The sequence below is a fragment of the Scatophagus argus genome, chromosome 1 (assembly GCF_020382885.2).
Source record: "Scatophagus argus isolate fScaArg1 chromosome 1, fScaArg1.pri, whole genome shotgun sequence".
Taxonomy (NCBI): domain Eukaryota; kingdom Metazoa; phylum Chordata; class Actinopteri; family Scatophagidae; genus Scatophagus; species Scatophagus argus.
Window position 1 is genome coordinate 21,699,199 of NC_058493.1, and position 17,562 is coordinate 21,716,760.

Below are 17,562 nucleotides of genomic sequence, written 5' to 3' on the forward strand. Positions count from 1 at the left end.
ATATGCCCATAAGCAATAGTCTACTCTTTTGAAACTGAACACAGAATGGGACTGCGGCCATGAATATGACAATTTCTAATTTGACAGAATAAACCACGTCGATCCACATATCTCCCACAACACCTTTCACCAAAGGTGGCTCTGTAGGATGGAATAGAAGTGAAACAAGTCCGAGTCATTTACGTTGAAAAACATCCTTTTAATAGGTCCGTGCCACACACTAGTGAAAAATAAAGTTCTACAAAAGAATGATACTTTTCTTCCACAATATCTTAAATAAAATAACTTCAAGTACTCTTGACTTGGGTACAAAAAAATCTAGCTGCCTCCATCAGGCCACAACACACAGCAAGGTTCAACACAGTGGTTACAAATGGCCTTAGGTCCTCTGTATTGTGGCAGATTACGAGGAAATGCGTCGTGGAAGCATAACTGAATGCTTGTTGTTCCTTTTTTTTTTTTTTTTTTCCTTTTCTTTTATGGTGAGGAATGATTTCTGTGTCACTGTCCAACTTTGGAGGCCTTGTTGGATTGAAATCATATAAAAAAATAATGCTGTCATAAGAATGAAAACTAAAAACAAAAACATCCCCTACATGCCCCTGTTGGAAGGGTAGGCACTACCAAGATTAAGGATACCACAGTGTTTGCAGAGGATTATGTATATACTGTACAAACAATATTTATGATAATGTTTTCATCACGTTCACTAAAATAGAATGCTACAATCATTCTAAGGCATAAACAATATCTTAATATTCTTAAACAATTTTTACACATCGTTCCAAACAAGACGTAATATTGACATTAATAAACAGTATATACACATGAATCACCATTGTCTAACTGTTCCTCTGCCGCTCCTGTAAATAAATGCAGTTTTACAGTTTGAACAAATGAATACAGTCCTCTGATGCCCCAAAGCACTGAACAGTGTAAACAGTTTTTTTTTTTTTTTCTTGGCTTTGTTTGATATTTGGGAGAAAAATTATAACACAAAGACACATTCCTTTTTTTTTTAATTCAAAGCAGTTCAGCTGATTCTTCCTTTTCATAGAAAATGAAGTGGACCTTGATTCATAAATAATTATTACAAAATTAAATACATTCACTATAATACGATTAAATAACAAAAGACTATTTACAGGTAGTGGAAAGTATTCTAGCGCAGACACATCAGTGACAGTTGAGGATTAATTCAGTGCAGTGTTCTGAGACAGGGAATGGTATTGCACTACGACACCCCATTTCTCTGGGACTCTTTGGGGCTTTTATCCCTGTTGTAATAAAATCCAGCGCACATCGTGTAACAACTTTTTTGTTTTTTTGTTTTGTTTTGTTTTTTGTTTTTTTCCAAGGTGACATCGCTCTTCAGCCCACCACGGCTTCCTTATTAAGGATTTGACGACTTCTTCCATCCTGCAAAGCCACATTCTCATATCAGAAAACACGGATAAAAGTAAGACCTGGTGCTCCGACGTGAAAAGTTGAATGGGTTTATGGGGAGGATCTGAACAAACGTTTAGTTTGTTTGTTTCAGAAGCTCAGTCCAGCGCTTCTCAAAGAACTTCCTCATGTTATGACCAGCTCGACCAATGTCTGAATTGTCTTCATTGAATTTTTCACAGTTATCAAAGACCAAGTTGACATCAATGATGAAAGTCTCCAGGTTTTGATACCTGAAATTAAAACAAAAACAAAAACAAAACAAGAAGTCTTGGTGAGGAAGTAAAACTTCTACAAAAAGCTGACACATCGCTGACTGTGGTATAACAAAAAATGTATTTTGTGAAGAATCACTACTCTGACTTTAAATTCTGTGCAAAGGCCCCGAAGGCTTTCAGTAGAAAAAGAACAAACAGAAGTGATGGGAACTTACTGGCTGCTCACAAGCTTCTCACGTATGGTGGAGAAGTCCATCGGTTTCTTGATGACCTTCCTGTAGCCAGGGACTGATTTCAGGTTGACAGGTGTGAGAAAAGGCCATGCATCCTGATGCCGTTCCAACTCAGCAAGGAGTACCCTGCAAACACACACACACACACACACACACACACACACACACACACACAGTTAGACGGGCCAAGAATTTCATTTGTTAGGGAAAAGGCGTTGGATATCACATTGTGAAGCTGTATTTAACTGAGATTTTTTTCCACCTTTGAAGCAGCTCTAATCAATAGTTTTAAGTTACCAATGGATCAAATACATGCCGCTCAAAGTCACAAACCCACAGAGAATGAAATGCCTTTGCAGATCCCCTCAGTTCTACAGGGATTTGCCTCTTTAAACTCATTGTTTTAGAGCCTGCTACTTCACTGTGCACATTTTTGTGCTGCAGCAGGCACCAGAGCTCTGAAAACAAAACTCAATGTTCTCTACCTGCTCGCCACCAAATGGCAAAGTGTAGCGACTAGCTGGTGAACACAGTACAGCATTTAGCAGCTAAAGAGCCGCTACCAGCTTCCCTCGGGATATTTATCAAGCGGACACAAAAATGACTCCAAATGAATGATGATGCCGCTCCGCATCTATTGAATGTCTAAAGCGACAACTCTTGGCTAACAAGATTGGCATATCAACTTAAATAATAAATAATATCAATTTTAGTGTTCGCAGCTTGTTTCTACTGCCCCCAAATGGCAAAAAAAGACTTGTAGCTGAAAATATTCCACTCATGAGACATAAAGAAATTTTAATGTTGCAAGCAAAGTCAAAATTTGATTTTGGATGTCATTCACAGATGTACATTAAATTGCAGCTACCGTACAGCTGTTTAGAAGAGGGTGATAAATAAAAGAAGCATTCGAGTGAGAGACAAGTATGAGCAAGTCAGAGGCACATACCTGCATAATCCCAGGTCTCGGTTGTTGTCTCTAGCTGTCTTGGCTCGCTTCACGCACACAGGGCTCTCCTGACTGGCTGCTGGCAGAGCAGGTGAGCTCTCCTCTGTTTTTCTCTTCCTGTTGATATCTTTTGCTCCTTTCTTGGGCGTGCTGCTGGCGCTGCCCGGGTCGTCCTCCGACACTTCCCCATTACCCGCCTGCTTGCCGCTCTTCTTCGCCTCTCCGCCTTTCTTCCCACCTCCTCCGCTGGATGCTACTTGTTTGTTTGGAGGTTTTTTGCTTTTGGGGGACGGACCACTTGCCTGCACAGAGTAAACAATGCATTCTTTGACTTCTTTGACTAATAGAAAAGTGTTCAATTAAACCGATTTATTATCCTAATGTTATAAACTTTGAATAATATAAACATTTGGTTCAGTTCCTCATATCTTGCACTACAAATATTATTCCTCCCATGACCACATTTAGAGTTTTATTGTCACTTAATGGGATAAAGGCCACATCCAGGCTGCAGACAATAAAAGCTGAAAGAAAATGTAATTAAACTTTAAGGGAAATGTCCTTGCAATTAGACCTTTGTTGTCATTTCTCCCTCCCATATCTCTACTGTCCATTATCAAAGAAATACATAAAAGGCCTCAAAATATCGAAAAAAAAATATTCGAGCATGGAAATGGTTGGGTTTTAAGTACTGGTGCAAAAGTATCATCCATTGACAACTTTAAAACAAAAATATCTGTCATGTATTTTCCCAGCATTCTAACTTATGTTGGAGGGTGTGAACCAAATGGGATTCGCAGGATTCTCTCTAGACGTGAATCACACCAAATGGTAATGCAAAATAACAGGCTCTGATACCTTGGATATGCAGGCCGGGCAGTACCAGTCTCCCTCTGGGATACTGGTGATCTTGGGTTTGTGACAGTAAGTGTGGCAGCCTTTATCACAGCCATCACACAGCAGGAGGAGATCCTCGTTATCCCCCTTCCTGCACATCTGACAGTACTGAGAAAAAAAAGTGCATCCATTAAAATCAAGGACATACTTCCTGAATTGAATTTATTTTTAATTGCTGTGGTTTTTATTTGATCAGCTGCTCACCACTTTCATGATGGACCTCTCCCAGGCGATAGACTTCTGCAGTTGCTGGATGCACATGGCCAACTGGGCTGCGCTGCGCACTTCGGTCAAGGCCTTCCTCCACACCTTCATACCGTGGGCCACCTCCTCCTCACCACTGGGAGAAGATACAGAGGAATGACAGAAAGGTGATGAGAAACAAAAATGCGTGAATATGTGGGTGCATGTACAGACACGCAAAAGCAAACTGTATCAATTTCACCAGCCGCCAACAAGACAGCAGACCATCAAGAGCTCCAGATGTGCAGAGACGGGCATGAGGTTTTTAGGAGTGTAGGGCACCAAGGAGAAGTACACACCAGTTTTGTTATGTTAAGGGAATGTTCATGCAGAGAGAGTGAAGGAGTAAAAACCTGTGTAAGTGTATGCTGTATAGTGGGAGCCATGAGTATGCACATAACCAAGGTTACTGAAGCACAACACCATGCAGATGACTGCAGAAGAAAACACAAACCAGTAAATAATGCCTACAGAGGAAATGAAGCTGAGTGGAGTCCCCACCACAACCAAAAACTGCACAAGACCAAAGAAACAAACAAAAGTGAAACAAGCCACCACAAAAACCTGCTGTGAAAGCAGCAAAGACCCTCACTTTTTGATCACATGGGAAACAAAAAGCACACATAGAGAGTGGAAAGGGTCTTAGGGGGAGAGTGGGGAGCTTTGGTTGGAGAAATGACCTACCCTTCCCTGTCAGCACTAGTGGATGGGGCGGGGGCAGGGACAGTGACCGTACCCACATTATCCAGCCTGATCTGAATGGTGGTACCTAAGGGGCTCCTCAGGTACCTTCTCTCGATGTTGCGCTCCAGATCAGCCAGACGTGTCACTGCTATGTCCAGGGGGTTGTCCGGGTGACGCATCACCCCGCCCTTCTCTCCCCTCTCCTCCGGATGCTCCTTGGACTCCTTGTCTGCTGAATTGGCTGACGCTGGCGTTGACTTGGTGGGGGGTTTGTGCTCATAGTACACCAGGTCCTCTCTCTCAGACTGAGGGTCCGGAAATGTCCAACCCTGGGTGAAGAAATCAGCTGTTCAGTCTTTTTAGCCTATGGTCACACTACTTTCACATGTTCATGTTTTTTTTTTTACACTGCTAACAAAATGTCCGGGGAGGTATTTGTGTTCTTGTGTTAGCGTTTTACCTTAACCTGGAGGCTGGCTGCAGTAACCTTCCTCTCCAGTTCCTCTACCTGCTGCAGCACTGCAATGTCCATCTCCATCGCCTGTTCCTCAACACACCAGCCCCGCACCGACTCAACACTGACCTGACTCTCCTCCAGCTCACGCAGCTCAATCATGGCCACTAGACGGACAACATGACGGATATCGGTGAGCCACGACTGCACACCCAAGCACACTCACCGATGTAGGGAAACACAAGAGTCACGTAGCCAAACACGCACAAATATTTATGAAGTTCTATCATAAAAATATCATCAAGCACATGAGCTCTCACACATCTCCTTAAATCTAAGTTATATACAGAGCTTACATGTTCAGAGGAAGTGCTGAGATACTCACCATCTTTATGTTTGGTGCAGACCTGGGGGATAATCTCCAAGTATTTCTGAATCTGCCTCTGAAGGCCCTTTTCTCTGATGCCTCGGCTGTGTAGCGCATTGACTAGAGCCCTCAGCTCCTCAATGTCAGACACCCGCCACCACCCTGTCAGCATCTCTGAGACAAGCAAAAACAGGCATGTAAGCTAGAAGACAGTGAATATGCATCAGTGTAAAAAGGTGCTTCATTCAGCTACATTACACCCAAATGTGGGTTGATTATGGTCTCCATGTTTTTTGTCACTCACCCTCTGGAATAGGCCGAGGTATGGGGTGGTCCAGGGATTTGGGCATCTCCAGGGTGGGAGACGGCATGAATGAGGTTTTCTCAATGCGAGGTAAAGGTGATTCACTCTTGCTGGAGACACTTGCTGCCGTGTTGCCCTCCAGAGAGTGACCTGGCATGGGACTGGGGCTGTTGCACAGAGGCAGGCTGGGACTCATCATGCCACTGGGCCAGTTTCCGAAAGAAACTCCTAGTAACGAACCGCCTGACTTCACCTGGGGAGAAAAGAGGAAAAACAAAAGGATGAGGGAGGTGGAGGCAGGGGAGAACAAAGTGGAGAGTCCCAGTTGAGGTGATTTGGTACATGGTAAAAAAAAAATAACTGTACAGAACACAGCTATTTCTGCTTGTATCTGGCCAGCAGCCTCACCTGCAGGGCTGAGAGTGGGTAGTTGAGGAGGCCAGCTGGGTGGTGCGGGCTGCCAGAGGCTGAAGCAGCAGAAGGGGTGAGAGGCAGGGCAGGGGACTGAGGTGGGGATCTGGGCCTGCCTGGGGTTGAGGACGCCTGGGGAGACACACGGGGCGCTCCTGGTGGAGTTGTGGTGATGGAAACGAGGTCACAGGGGTTGCGAGGGAGCAGACTGAACCAGTGTCCACTCCTCTCTGTCAGGACTCTGAGTAGCTGGTCATTGGGTTGGAACACAAGGTGTGGAGACGGAGCAGGGGATGAGGTTGGAGGAGTGTTCCCTGGGCTTTCACGTGGGGCTGGCAGGCACGGGACAGACAGAGAAGCTGAGGTCGGGGGAGAGATGTTGGTAGTGTCATTAGTGGTCACCACGGAGGGGGTTGTTGCTACTGCCGGCTCAGAGGTATCGTGAGTGGGGGAGGATGATGTTACTGTTGTTGTGGCAATGGGAGGGCCCTCAGGGCTGCCGTTTTGTCTCACATGGGGACACTCCTTTTCCTCTGCATTCACAGTTTCTTTGCCAACGTCCTTGTTGACATCCCGGAATGTGCACAGTTTGGATACACATCCCGGCTGCTGGTAGAAAAGGGTCGGGGAGTTTTTCTTCCCCTCACGCTCCCTTTCTTCCTCTTTCTGTTGCTCCAAGATGTGTGATCGAGGGCTCTGCTCATCGAGGTTATTGGCGGACTTCTCCTTCTGCACTTCGATCTCCTGTGGTTCCTCTTTGACCTTGACCTCCTCTGCTGCTCTCCTTCTCCTCTGTCGCTCCTCCTCCAGTTCCTCTGGAGCTGCAGGGAAATGAGAGAATGTACCGTTAATGTAGCTGAAAACTCATGTGCTCATTATTCTATAACATTATTCCTTTGTTTTGGAAGATAAGTGGAGTCGTGTTGGATTATTAAAGTTCACCGGCACAATCTCAAATTAGTCTTAGACAGTTGAGAAGAAGTAAACCATCATCAGCATACATTACAAAAACAGCTGAAGAAGCAGCTAAACTGACACACACCCATTTCCTCATTTCTCTTCCTTCTTCTGTTAATATGATCTGTATTTTCTGAAGCATCTCAGTGTAAGAATTCCTCAAACTTGTGTGCATGTGTTGTACTGTAACTACCTTCTCCACTCTCCATGGCTTCAATGAAGACCCCTCCACAGTGGGGAAGTACCCAGTACCGACGGCGGTAACGGTCCTGGCCATACATCATGGAGCGCAGAGAATGGGATATTTCAAAGAGCTTTCTTCGGGTCTGATGATGTTGCTGCAACGGTACAAAACACACTCTGTGATTTCTATACATTATTTTGATCTACAGACCTTCAGGAAAACAAAACACACTTACACTACCTCATGTCCTTTGGTAATAACCGTGATACATTAAGCATTACATGCTACATTAATGAGGTGATTTATTAAGCTAATTAATGCCTTCATTAGCAAATAGCTAATTGTCAGTGTAAATGTTCATGAAATGCACAAAACGCAATTGTTTTTTAATACACAATGTGTACTTAAGCATGTAGAGGTTGTAACTTTTATATTATTATATTTGTATTCTTATCATTTTCCAGAATCTCATCTGTTATCTGCAGTGTAGGAGGTGTTTGTGGTGTTGACTCTCATGTATTGCATTAATTTGCATTCAGAAATTCAATGCATCTTCACGGCAACATACAGTTAAGACCTGCATAAATAAACAGCAATAACATTCCACATTTCTGTGGTTTATCTCTTCATAGTTGCTCCCCAAAGAGCCTTTTTTATCTCACTGTGTGTCCCATTTTTTAATCAAACATTATCAGTGTCAGCCAACCATGCATTCATTTTCTGATTCCTTACAAATTTATGTTAATGGGTATTAACTTTGTCACAGCACTTGTACATTTTAAAGAAGAACATACCTTGGCTAATTTCTCTATCTGCTTCTCCAGCTCCTCAATACTGGTGGCTTGATCAACTTCATCCTATGAGGACAGAAGAAATACCATAAATGTCTGCGAGCAACTTTTAAAGGTCAGTTTTCATAATGAATGCGTAGATGGGTTAATCTGTTTTTACCTCATCATATGTCTCCACTTTTTTAACCTTCTTCATTTCTTCCTCCTCGTCATCCTCCTCCTCATCCGCCTGGTCATCACTGTCGTCGTCTTCGTCGTCGTCATCGTCACTGTCTCCACCCAGTTTCCTCTTGCGTTTGGCGGCAGAGGACGGAGTGCAGACAGACTGGTTCTCTTCCACACCCATACTGGCCTCCCTCCTCCCAGTGCGTTTGGCGTAAATAGTCCTCAACCTGTGTAAACACACACTGGTTCAGTGTGACACTGTAGAGAGAATTAAAGCATTGCTTTTTTTAGGGTTAAAGAAGACTTACTTCTTCAGTTTTCCTTCCATAATGATCTTGTCCTTCCTCATGTTAGCCATCTGATCGAGGCTCTTGTCAATCTCACTGCAAAAGGAAATGCAATCCCGTTGGTTACAGTTTTAGGATTTCTCAGAAAGCATTTACAAATATACCGAGGAGAAGTTAAAAGTTCAGAGAGGCTGGCAAATATGTATAGCCAAATTTGGCTTTGGATTTAGTTTAATAAACTGGTATCCTGAAGCACAAATTAATAGTTGCATAATGTGTTTCCAATCAAAATGACTCTACTGCTCCCTTCTGTATCTTTATTAAGTATTTTCCACTGCATCAATAAAACATACCATTACTGACTAATGAAGAACTTGAGTGTTGAGCAATATAAAAGCACATGCAGGGCACGATAGATGAGTATAATTTTTTTCAGCGTGTAGTTGGTGCAGGGTTGGTTTTCTTACTTTGTGTTTTTAATTATGTGAATGCTGAAATAGAGGAAGTGCTGTACACCACTTTATAACAATCCAATAACGTGTCACTAATGCAGAGTATATTAAGAAAAGTAACCCACAGTGCACAGTTGGAAGGTTCCACTGTTCAGGTTCACCTGCTTCTCCTACCTGATAACAGTTTTGCTGCAGGCCAACTCGTTAGCGAGGAAGCCCAGGATTGACGCCTTCTGGGCAGGCGTGTGGGCCTGAAAAGCCTTGGTCTTCAGACTGAGGGCCAGAGGGGCCAGTTCTGTATTGGCACAATGAGCTCCCATGTACATCTGTAGCACCTCAGACACATTATCCCTGTTAATGCCAACGTTGGTCAAGTGGTCCCCAAGCATGGTTTTTGTCTGATCGAGAAAGAGGGGATGACATAGCAGTTAAGCTGATGAACACTTTCTCGACAAATTTAAGGTAATTTAACCTTGTTATTTGTCATTTTAGCATTATTAGAAATGTAATGTGCATGTGTATTAATTCAGAGTAGAGTCAAAGTTGCTTAAACCTTAAATCTAAACAATAAAACCAAACAAAAACCAAGCTAAAAATATTTTTCAAGCAAGATTATCTTATTACTTATTACCTTATATTATAATACTATAATGACACTCTTGTCTTAATACCACCTATAGCAGTAAGGGTCATATAGTCTTCTCAGGTGTAATTCTCAAGATGGTTCCACTGGTTCAGAATTATACATAAGTACAATGCTGATTTCATACACTAACTCACCTTTTGTCCAGGAGGCAAACCAGGATCACAGACTGCCAGAGACAACAGTTTGACAAGAAGGTCTTGAACCTGGCCCATGCTGTCCCCGACATTGAGCAAGCCCTCCTGTAACATGCCCAGGGTGGGAACATCCACATTCAGATCAAGCCCCAAAACTTTCCCAAAACCCCGCAAAAACTGCATCAGCATCAGGCAGTCTGAAACGGCACGCCCAGGCAGGATTAGTCCAGGAATCCGGGAGAAACTGGGGAGAAGCTGGACAAAGGAAAGTGGGTAAAGTTAGGATTGCTGGCTGTTTTTGTTGCTGTATGTGTCCCTGTGAGAGAAACACATGGGATCCACTTTGATCTACAGATAGTAATGATTTTAAAAAGTACTGAAAAAATGGGAGAAAAGCTCATTACATCTCACATCTGCTGCTTGTTATCAAGATGGTGCTTTCAAATTCAAAATAATGACTGCTCATCTTCTAAATTATGCAGTGCTCTCCTTTACCCACTGGGTGGCACATGCTTCCATATATAAAGGAGCACCATGAGATCTTGTGGCACATACTGACCCTCAAGAAAATGTTCAACTTACCACTTAACAACAACAACAACAACAACAATACTAATCCTAATCCTAATAATAACTATAATAATAATAATAATATGCTGAGAGGCTTGACTATGCCTCCCTGATGCCCTAAATGTGCAAATTTAGCAGCTCTCTAAGAAGGAAAGCTGACACTCTGGACTACGACTTGACGTTCTTCACACTGACCCGCATGAGCTACCATCTCAACTACCTTATGATCAGACAGACACATGTCTTCATTTGGCTTCTTCAGCTCCCTCGCTATCTCCAGCTCCAGCCTCCGTTGCTCCAGTTTACGCTCTTTGTTCAGGCGCTTCTCGTCCCTTTTCTCCTGCCGCAAGCGCTCACGCTCCTAGAAAGTCCAAAATACAAGGGAGCATTAGGAGAGCAAAGAGTGTGTGTGTGTGTGTGTGTGTGTCTGTGTGCATGTGTGTGTGAAAACAGACGAGACAGACAAGGGTTACTTGAATTTGCTGAGCAGTATTAGAATTCAGCCTAATGCTGCTGTGCATTCAAAGGAAAAGTGCTTGAGGGTCAGAATCTTTTGACTTGGTAAGTGTGTAGAAAAAAAAATGAATGGAGGGAAAGAGCACACAAAGAGGAGAGGAAAGCAGGAATCCATCCAGGGAATAATGACTTCGTCTCTTTTCGTGGAGCGGGCCACATCGAGTGTGTATTTCTGCATTTATTAGGGTGCATATGGACTACCTCTGCTTTCTTGCGAGCCTCAACAGCCTTCATCAGCATTACATGTTGCCTCCTCCTCTCCCTCTCCTAGAGGGGCAGAAAAAAAAAGAGGCACATTAACAAGCACACATTGTGCATACGGCCCTCAAGGTCATCTGAATTTAGTATGTATTAATGTAAAACTGCAATGCACTAAATTCATTAGAGGCACCATACTTGAACAAACACAAAAGGATGCTTCACATGTATATACTTTCACATGTATGGTGGAAGCATAAGTGGAGAGTACAGTAGTACGATGACAACCAAAAAGCAACACATAGATGCGATACAAAGTAGATGTGATGACAGGCTCAAAAAAGAGAAGCAGCTGGAATCAGTGACGGCGCCTCTAAACTAAAGCTGACACAACAAAAGCAACAAAATGCTGGTTGCCAGAAGTATCCTGATATGCCACAATGCTGTTACAATCACAATAATAAATTCTATTACAAGAGCCAATGCTAATGTTCATTTGACACATCTTTCTCATAATATTTGGCGAGGGGACGGCAAATGAGGATGGATGGTTAAGGATAGCTTCAAACAGAGCAGTTCCACTTCAGTGGTTTTGGCAGCTTAAGTATTAGCACAGTGTGAGGCTGCTGCTGAGGAAGAGACATCTATGTTGTTCTTTGGTGCATGATACACAGTCTACTGCAAAAGGGCACAGGAATCACCGATGACTGACTATCGTTGTATTTGATCTCTTTAGGTTTCCCGCTCCACCGTATCAGGCTGTCGTTCCCTCTGTGATCCACCAGAAAGACACAATTGCTACTATTAGGGCTTGCCAAGGACATTTCCAGTACATAGCGGCTGAAATGTGCTGTTTGTGAGGATTGTTTTGTCAGGCTAGATGCCAAGCACTCTGCTACAATATTTCTGTGTCCTTCTTGGTTTGATTTATCTACAAATGGAAAACTTCAAAAAGGACAACTTCAAAAAGCACATAAAGCCTGTGGCATTCAGCTTTTTCTGGCTTTCCAATTCATCAAAAACACTGAATATGTTGAGGGATGCTACGATAACAAACTACAATAAATCAAAGGCAATACAATTGCATGTGACAACCATAAATGGCAGGATTATTTCATGTATCTCTATTTGCCCCCCCTTCATTGCACTCCGAGTGAAGATACAAGGGGTTGATGCAATAAGTCCACAATTGAGTCCACTGTGAAACAGATGGGCAGACCTGTGGATTCAGTTGCAACTGTGTATGAGTAAGAAGGGCTACAAGCAAGACAGCCAGGCCAAAATAAAATGCTACACAGAACCATGTTTGTCCCAATGGTGGAACTGATTATATTGTTGTTTTACAGTTTATCCAGTCTTTTTTCAGGCAACGGTCACGCTGCACCCTCACCAAACTGAGCGGAATCTGCTTTGAAGTATCTCCACCATGAAGACAAAATGATTCTCAGTAGCTGTTTTCATTCTTTGTGCAGAGTACAGGAACAGTGAATGACAGAGAGGCTGGGATGGGGCAGGTTAAAGTCCAGCACTCTGTGGACTGCAGAACAGATGCACGGACGAACAGACACAAGCTCAATGTCTGGGCCGAAAATCGTCAAGCACTCATGGGTAACACAGGCTACTCCAATACAACGGTTAGACAATGTATGTGATGGATGGAAACTCCTCGAGTGCACTTTCAGACAGTGAGTGTGGATTGGCTAGCAGTCTTTGCAATGCATTCTGAGTAGAAGGGGGGAGGATGGGGAAGGGGGGTGGGGACAGAAGCTGCCTGGCCACCGTGACAGGGTCAGTTGTCCCTCAGGATGAGCAGATGGAGGCAGCATACTGACTCTTTTTTTTCTCTTTTGTTGGTTTTGCTGGAAAGCCATGCAGAAGAATGTAGTATGACAGCAGCCAGTGCTACACTTAATGCATTGCTATGACAACCATAACACAACCAGTTACACGATGCAGGTGTTAGATGTACAAAAATAAACATACCCATACCATATCTAGTCTATGCCTCTCCAACTCCTGGCAGAAAGAGTTGGCAAAATATTATGGAACAGAAGTAATATCCAATACCAATAAGCATGGGGTTTAATAAAGACTAAATACTGTAGACTTTCATTAAATGGATCTTTGGTAATTAACCACATTCATATATATACATACTCACACATGCCTGTATTCAAATGCACATACACGGCCAAACACACACACACACACACACACGCACGCACGCGCACACACACAACACACCTGCACATTCTTATTCCTGTGAAGTTTGAGATAAATGGTTTTATTCAGCAGTAACTATTATGTTCAAGAGGCTGAGCAAGTTGTAGTGGATGCCTACCTGGTGTTTGAGAATCTCCGCCTGCTGTCTCCTCAGCTCTTTCTCCTTGAAGGCACGAAAGAGAAGATGAGGGAAAAATCAATATGCTTCCATTGTGCCAATATCACAAAAATCACTACAGAGTACAGACTGATAGAATTTCAGCCCGTTTCAAAGGGCTGCTCTAATTTTATTGCCAGCTACTTCTTAAGTTGAACAAGCCCCACATCACAGTACATGTGAAATAATCTAATCCATGTGACTGTATGAATATTTATAGTAGCTGTAGTTTTACATCTGTTTCGAGGGTTTTATTTAAAATGAAAACATACCTTTATGCGTTTTTCAGCCTCCAATATTTTGGCATTGGCGGCTTCTTGCTTCTTTTTCCGTTTGGCCTATGAATAAAGATTAATGTTGAGAATCATAGAGACAGACATATATCAATCAGTCTTGGATGAGGGCTTTGCTGTGCTTTAACTGACTGATTGCAGTTTTCTGGTTTGAGCAGAGATTTTATGCTTCTGAATGCCAGTGAAATTTGTAAAACACAGCGAATGAATAATGTATCTCTTTAACACCTAATTGTGAATATGTTGAAGCCTCCCGTTAAGAGGGGCTTGTCAACCGTGTCAACTCAAAATTGATTTAGTCCTGCTAAAACACTTTGAAGCTCCTACAGTATAATTGTGTGTGCCTGCATATGTGTGTGTGTGTGTGGACGTTCATGCATCTTTGCATGTGTGTTTGTGTGTGTGTGTGTGTGTGTGTGTGCGTGTGTGTGAAAAACAGCACCTTTTTTTCCTCGACCCACTTATGCTAAACTGTTACTGTTGTCTGATGAAAAAAAGACTTTTCTGTCCAATTTAAATAAGGTCTGAAGAGGCAGCAACAGCCATTTTAATATTCAACAGCCGTCAACCAAGACCAATTTAGCATTAGTTCCATGTGGAATTATGCCTAAGAAGACGCAACTCCCTCCAATGCATGCTGCTGTTCAGTAATGAGCTTTAGGAAGATTAAAACACTATAGACTGAGGGGCTGTAGCTATCCAGGAATGTTCTGCTTAATCAGAGGTGCTGCTGGATCAGATTCTGTACCTCCAAAATTTGCTGCGCCCTGAGTTCCTTCTCCATCCGAATCTGCTGAATACGCTTGATCTTTTCCTGTGAAAAAAAACAACAACAACACATAATCTCTTAATATTTGAGACAACGGAAAACAACCTGTGATAAAATCACTTTCCAACCTCTCTGTTCAAGCTGGGGTGTGCGAAAAGACACTACAACAAGTTTAGTATTAGAAGCAACGCTGAAAATTGAAAAGGACACTTAAAAGCATCACAGAGTAACCACTTCCTGGAGTGAACACAGGGACTATGAGTGTCAGGACATTTAGCTCAGGAGAAAGAGAGGAAAAAGATTTGTCAGCACGCATGTAAAAGGCAGACTCACCTGCTGCTTGAGAATCTTGATCTGCTCTTTCTGCTTTCTTCTCTCCTCTGCTGCCATGATAGCTACAAGAGTCAAAACAGTTTTAAATTAGTGTCTACAAAAATGACCTACAAAGCTGCACTACCAATTGCGGCTGTCAAACGTTGTTTATTGAGGAAGACTCACTGAAATCAAGACACATTTTACACCAGAGAGAAAATACATTCCGATTACTACATCATAATTAAGATAACACTGAAACAATGAAGGCAATGCAAAATTCTAAAGTGCCCTAATGGTAGGGGGGGTGACTAATTTCAAGTAGTGAGGTGTATAGAAACCAAACACACAGAAGGCAACTTAACTTAACTTGAAAAGCTTATTTAAAAAATGTTTGTCTGATCATAAAAACCAACAGCTTTAGACTGAAATTAGTCTGAATCGCATCAGGTCTAAATACTCCTCTTAAACTTTTTAATCATTAACCTCTTTGTAGGCAGTGAATTGTGAGTTGACCGGTAAACAGGCGGGGCAGCTTAGAAACATTAGTTGCCTGCATCTGAAGTCACCATTAGGTCACCAAATTCATGCAATGCATCTTATCTTGTTTCCATATTGAGCAACTTTTAACGGATGCTGAATTGTGAACATGATTTTGTAATGCTAGGAGCACGGACCAAAAGTGTCGTCTAATTGTCTTCTTTTCTTAAGTTTACTGGGTAAAACTTACTGAGTATATCGTGCTTGATTTGATTGTTCATCTTTGATGTCGTGTATTATAGGAATTTTTAAAAAAAAAAGGATAAGCATATAAGCATAATGTTTGAGACCAGCAGCACGACAGCCTGAAGATTAGAGTAGAAAGGAGATTAAAGCTTGAGCTTTAAAGTGATGAAAATAAATATGTACATACATACAAACAAAATATATAAGATAAGCAGCAGGAGTGTCCACAGAGGTACTTCTGGTCTTTATACTTCACCCATTTAAATCAAACTGGTTTGAAATTACTGACCAATCAGTCCCATAAGCGCTGCCATCCCAACATTCCTGCACTGTTGTTAACAACACACACAAAAAACTTGAGTTTACCTTGTTGTTTCCGAGCCTCTTTGGCTGCACGTGCCAGTGCCTGCTTTTCCAGTTTTCTCATCAGTTTCATTTGGGCAGCCTGTCGAGCTATCTCTGCACAGAGACAAGTGTTTGTGAGAAATTTCAGGAGAATAACTTGATTAATTTTTTTTAAATTCATGAACAGATCCTCAGCACTGCAATATAACTTGTTATTTGCCCTTGAACATTTTTAAATGTTGAGATAAACATGAATAAAATATTTCTAGAAGGGTATAACTGACTGATCATTATAACTGACTATTATCAAAGCCACACAAAAGCCTAATAACATCATGAAAGATGCAAACAAGCACGAAGCACAAAAAATCTTACTTCAAACTTAACCTAAAAACAACATTTAAAACTGCAGTCCATTCCTTGGCTACACGGATAACAACTGGCTGATTAATGGCACACACACTTATGACAAACACATTTCAGGGCTCATTTCCTCTGCTAACCTTGAGCCTCTAGTTTGCGCAGAAGTTTGACCTCACTGGGACTGGGCCCCTCGGGTACCAGTGGATTGCCCACATTCGGGGGCCGTCCCTTCCTCCGTCGGTTGCCTTTGGCACCTTCACCCGCTAACTGACGGTCTGAATTAGGGGGGCGACCCCTCCGACCTTCCATCGCCAAAATACGAGGAATGACCTCCTCTTCCTTCAACAGGGTCCACTGTAAACCCTAGAGAGAGGAAAAAAGTACAGATGGAGAGATTGGGAGGTGTGGCGAGAGATGAGACTGTGAACACCATGTTGACACACATCATTTCATGTGACTATCATCAGCTAGACTAATCTAGGTGTATTCAACAGGGGGTTAAAGAAAGATGATCTGTTTTAAACGATGTATCATTATACTTTCTATTACACACAGTAAAAAGTCGGCTAAACAATGCACTAAATAAGATGTACTGATGTGTCATTTATCATCTAGTTTTTCCTCTGGCCTCTCAGCACATATGTATGTATGCTTAAGTATTTTCTCTATTCTGCTTCCAATAGGACACACTTCTATTCTCTAATTTATCAGTGTATCACAGACACATAACATGGCATATATCACTGGTCACCTGTGGAGGTAATGTCAGCTGATTATTGCATTTATTCATGCACAGTGAGAGCTCTATGAACTAGGACTAGTGAGGGTTTTGGTTGATTCCTATCCATGCCCTGACAGTGACTGCTGCATGAGGCTTTGCTTGTCGCTAGATGAAAAGATGAACAGGGATCAGGGAGTGACAGAGAGAGAGAGAGAGGGAGAGAGAGAGAGATGAAAGGCAGTCACCTGGGGTCCTTCTCTGGCTTCATAGAAGTCACCAACCCTTATCTTTGCACTGAAGCTAAAATTATCGCGCGTGATGCCACTTATTCCATTTCTGGATAGATACTACAGAAGAGAAAATAATAATGGCGTTGGTTTAGGCAGGAAAAAAAAGTTGCGAAATTAGCGACATTGAAAAGCAACTGGGAGGGACTATATTGGAGGGAGTTGGGTTACAGTCAGCATCTGTGCAGTGCATCTAATCATTATAAAAGCCAGGGGACAAAAAAAAAGAGCAAAAGCTCTTCGGGGAGGAAAAACAGTTT

The 17,562-nt window shown here is 42.4% G+C and overlaps 1 protein-coding gene across 12 annotated transcripts in view; it reads right to left on the bottom strand.

Annotated features, from left to right (window-relative positions):
• Positions 1 to 178: 178 nt before the first annotated feature.
• The window catches only part of LOC124060310 (bromodomain adjacent to zinc finger domain protein 2B-like), a 65,527-nt gene continuing 48,143 nt past the window's right edge, over positions 179 to 17,562 (bottom strand). For 2 of the 12 annotated variants that reach the window (XM_046391103.1, XM_046391112.1), the window contains exons 13-38: positions 17,261 to 17,362; positions 16,435 to 16,657; positions 15,953 to 16,045; positions 14,882 to 14,943; positions 14,528 to 14,593; positions 13,759 to 13,824; positions 13,448 to 13,492; positions 13,090 to 13,122; positions 11,110 to 11,175; positions 10,613 to 10,753; positions 9,823 to 10,077; positions 9,217 to 9,440; positions 8,612 to 8,686; positions 8,299 to 8,530; positions 8,142 to 8,204; positions 7,357 to 7,501; positions 6,204 to 7,027; positions 5,796 to 6,048; positions 5,510 to 5,665; positions 5,131 to 5,291; positions 4,671 to 4,999; positions 3,948 to 4,083; positions 3,705 to 3,851; positions 2,847 to 3,148; positions 1,880 to 2,023; positions 179 to 1,679 (exon numbers count right to left, since the gene is read on the bottom strand). In XM_046391103.1, the coding sequence (XP_046247059.1) occupies positions 1,523 to 1,679; positions 1,880 to 2,023; positions 2,847 to 3,148; positions 3,705 to 3,851; positions 3,948 to 4,083; positions 4,671 to 4,999; positions 5,131 to 5,291; positions 5,510 to 5,665; positions 5,796 to 6,048; positions 6,204 to 7,027; positions 7,357 to 7,501; positions 8,142 to 8,204; positions 8,299 to 8,530; positions 8,612 to 8,686; positions 9,217 to 9,440; positions 9,823 to 10,077; positions 10,613 to 10,753; positions 11,110 to 11,175; positions 13,090 to 13,122; positions 13,448 to 13,492; positions 13,759 to 13,824; positions 14,528 to 14,593; positions 14,882 to 14,943; positions 15,953 to 16,045; positions 16,435 to 16,657; positions 17,261 to 17,362 (4,500 nt within the window). In that variant the 3' untranslated portion in view covers positions 179 to 1,522. The remainder of the gene's footprint in view (positions 1,680 to 1,879; positions 2,024 to 2,846; positions 3,149 to 3,704; positions 3,852 to 3,947; positions 4,084 to 4,670; positions 5,000 to 5,130; positions 5,292 to 5,509; positions 5,666 to 5,795; positions 6,049 to 6,203; positions 7,028 to 7,356; positions 7,502 to 8,141; positions 8,205 to 8,298; positions 8,531 to 8,611; positions 8,687 to 9,216; positions 9,441 to 9,822; positions 10,078 to 10,612; positions 10,754 to 11,109; positions 11,176 to 13,089; positions 13,123 to 13,447; positions 13,493 to 13,758; positions 13,825 to 14,527; positions 14,594 to 14,881; positions 14,944 to 15,952; positions 16,046 to 16,434; positions 16,658 to 17,260; positions 17,363 to 17,562) is intronic. The other 10 variants (XM_046391149.1, XM_046391122.1, XM_046391203.1 and 7 more) reach the window with 10 other exon arrangements.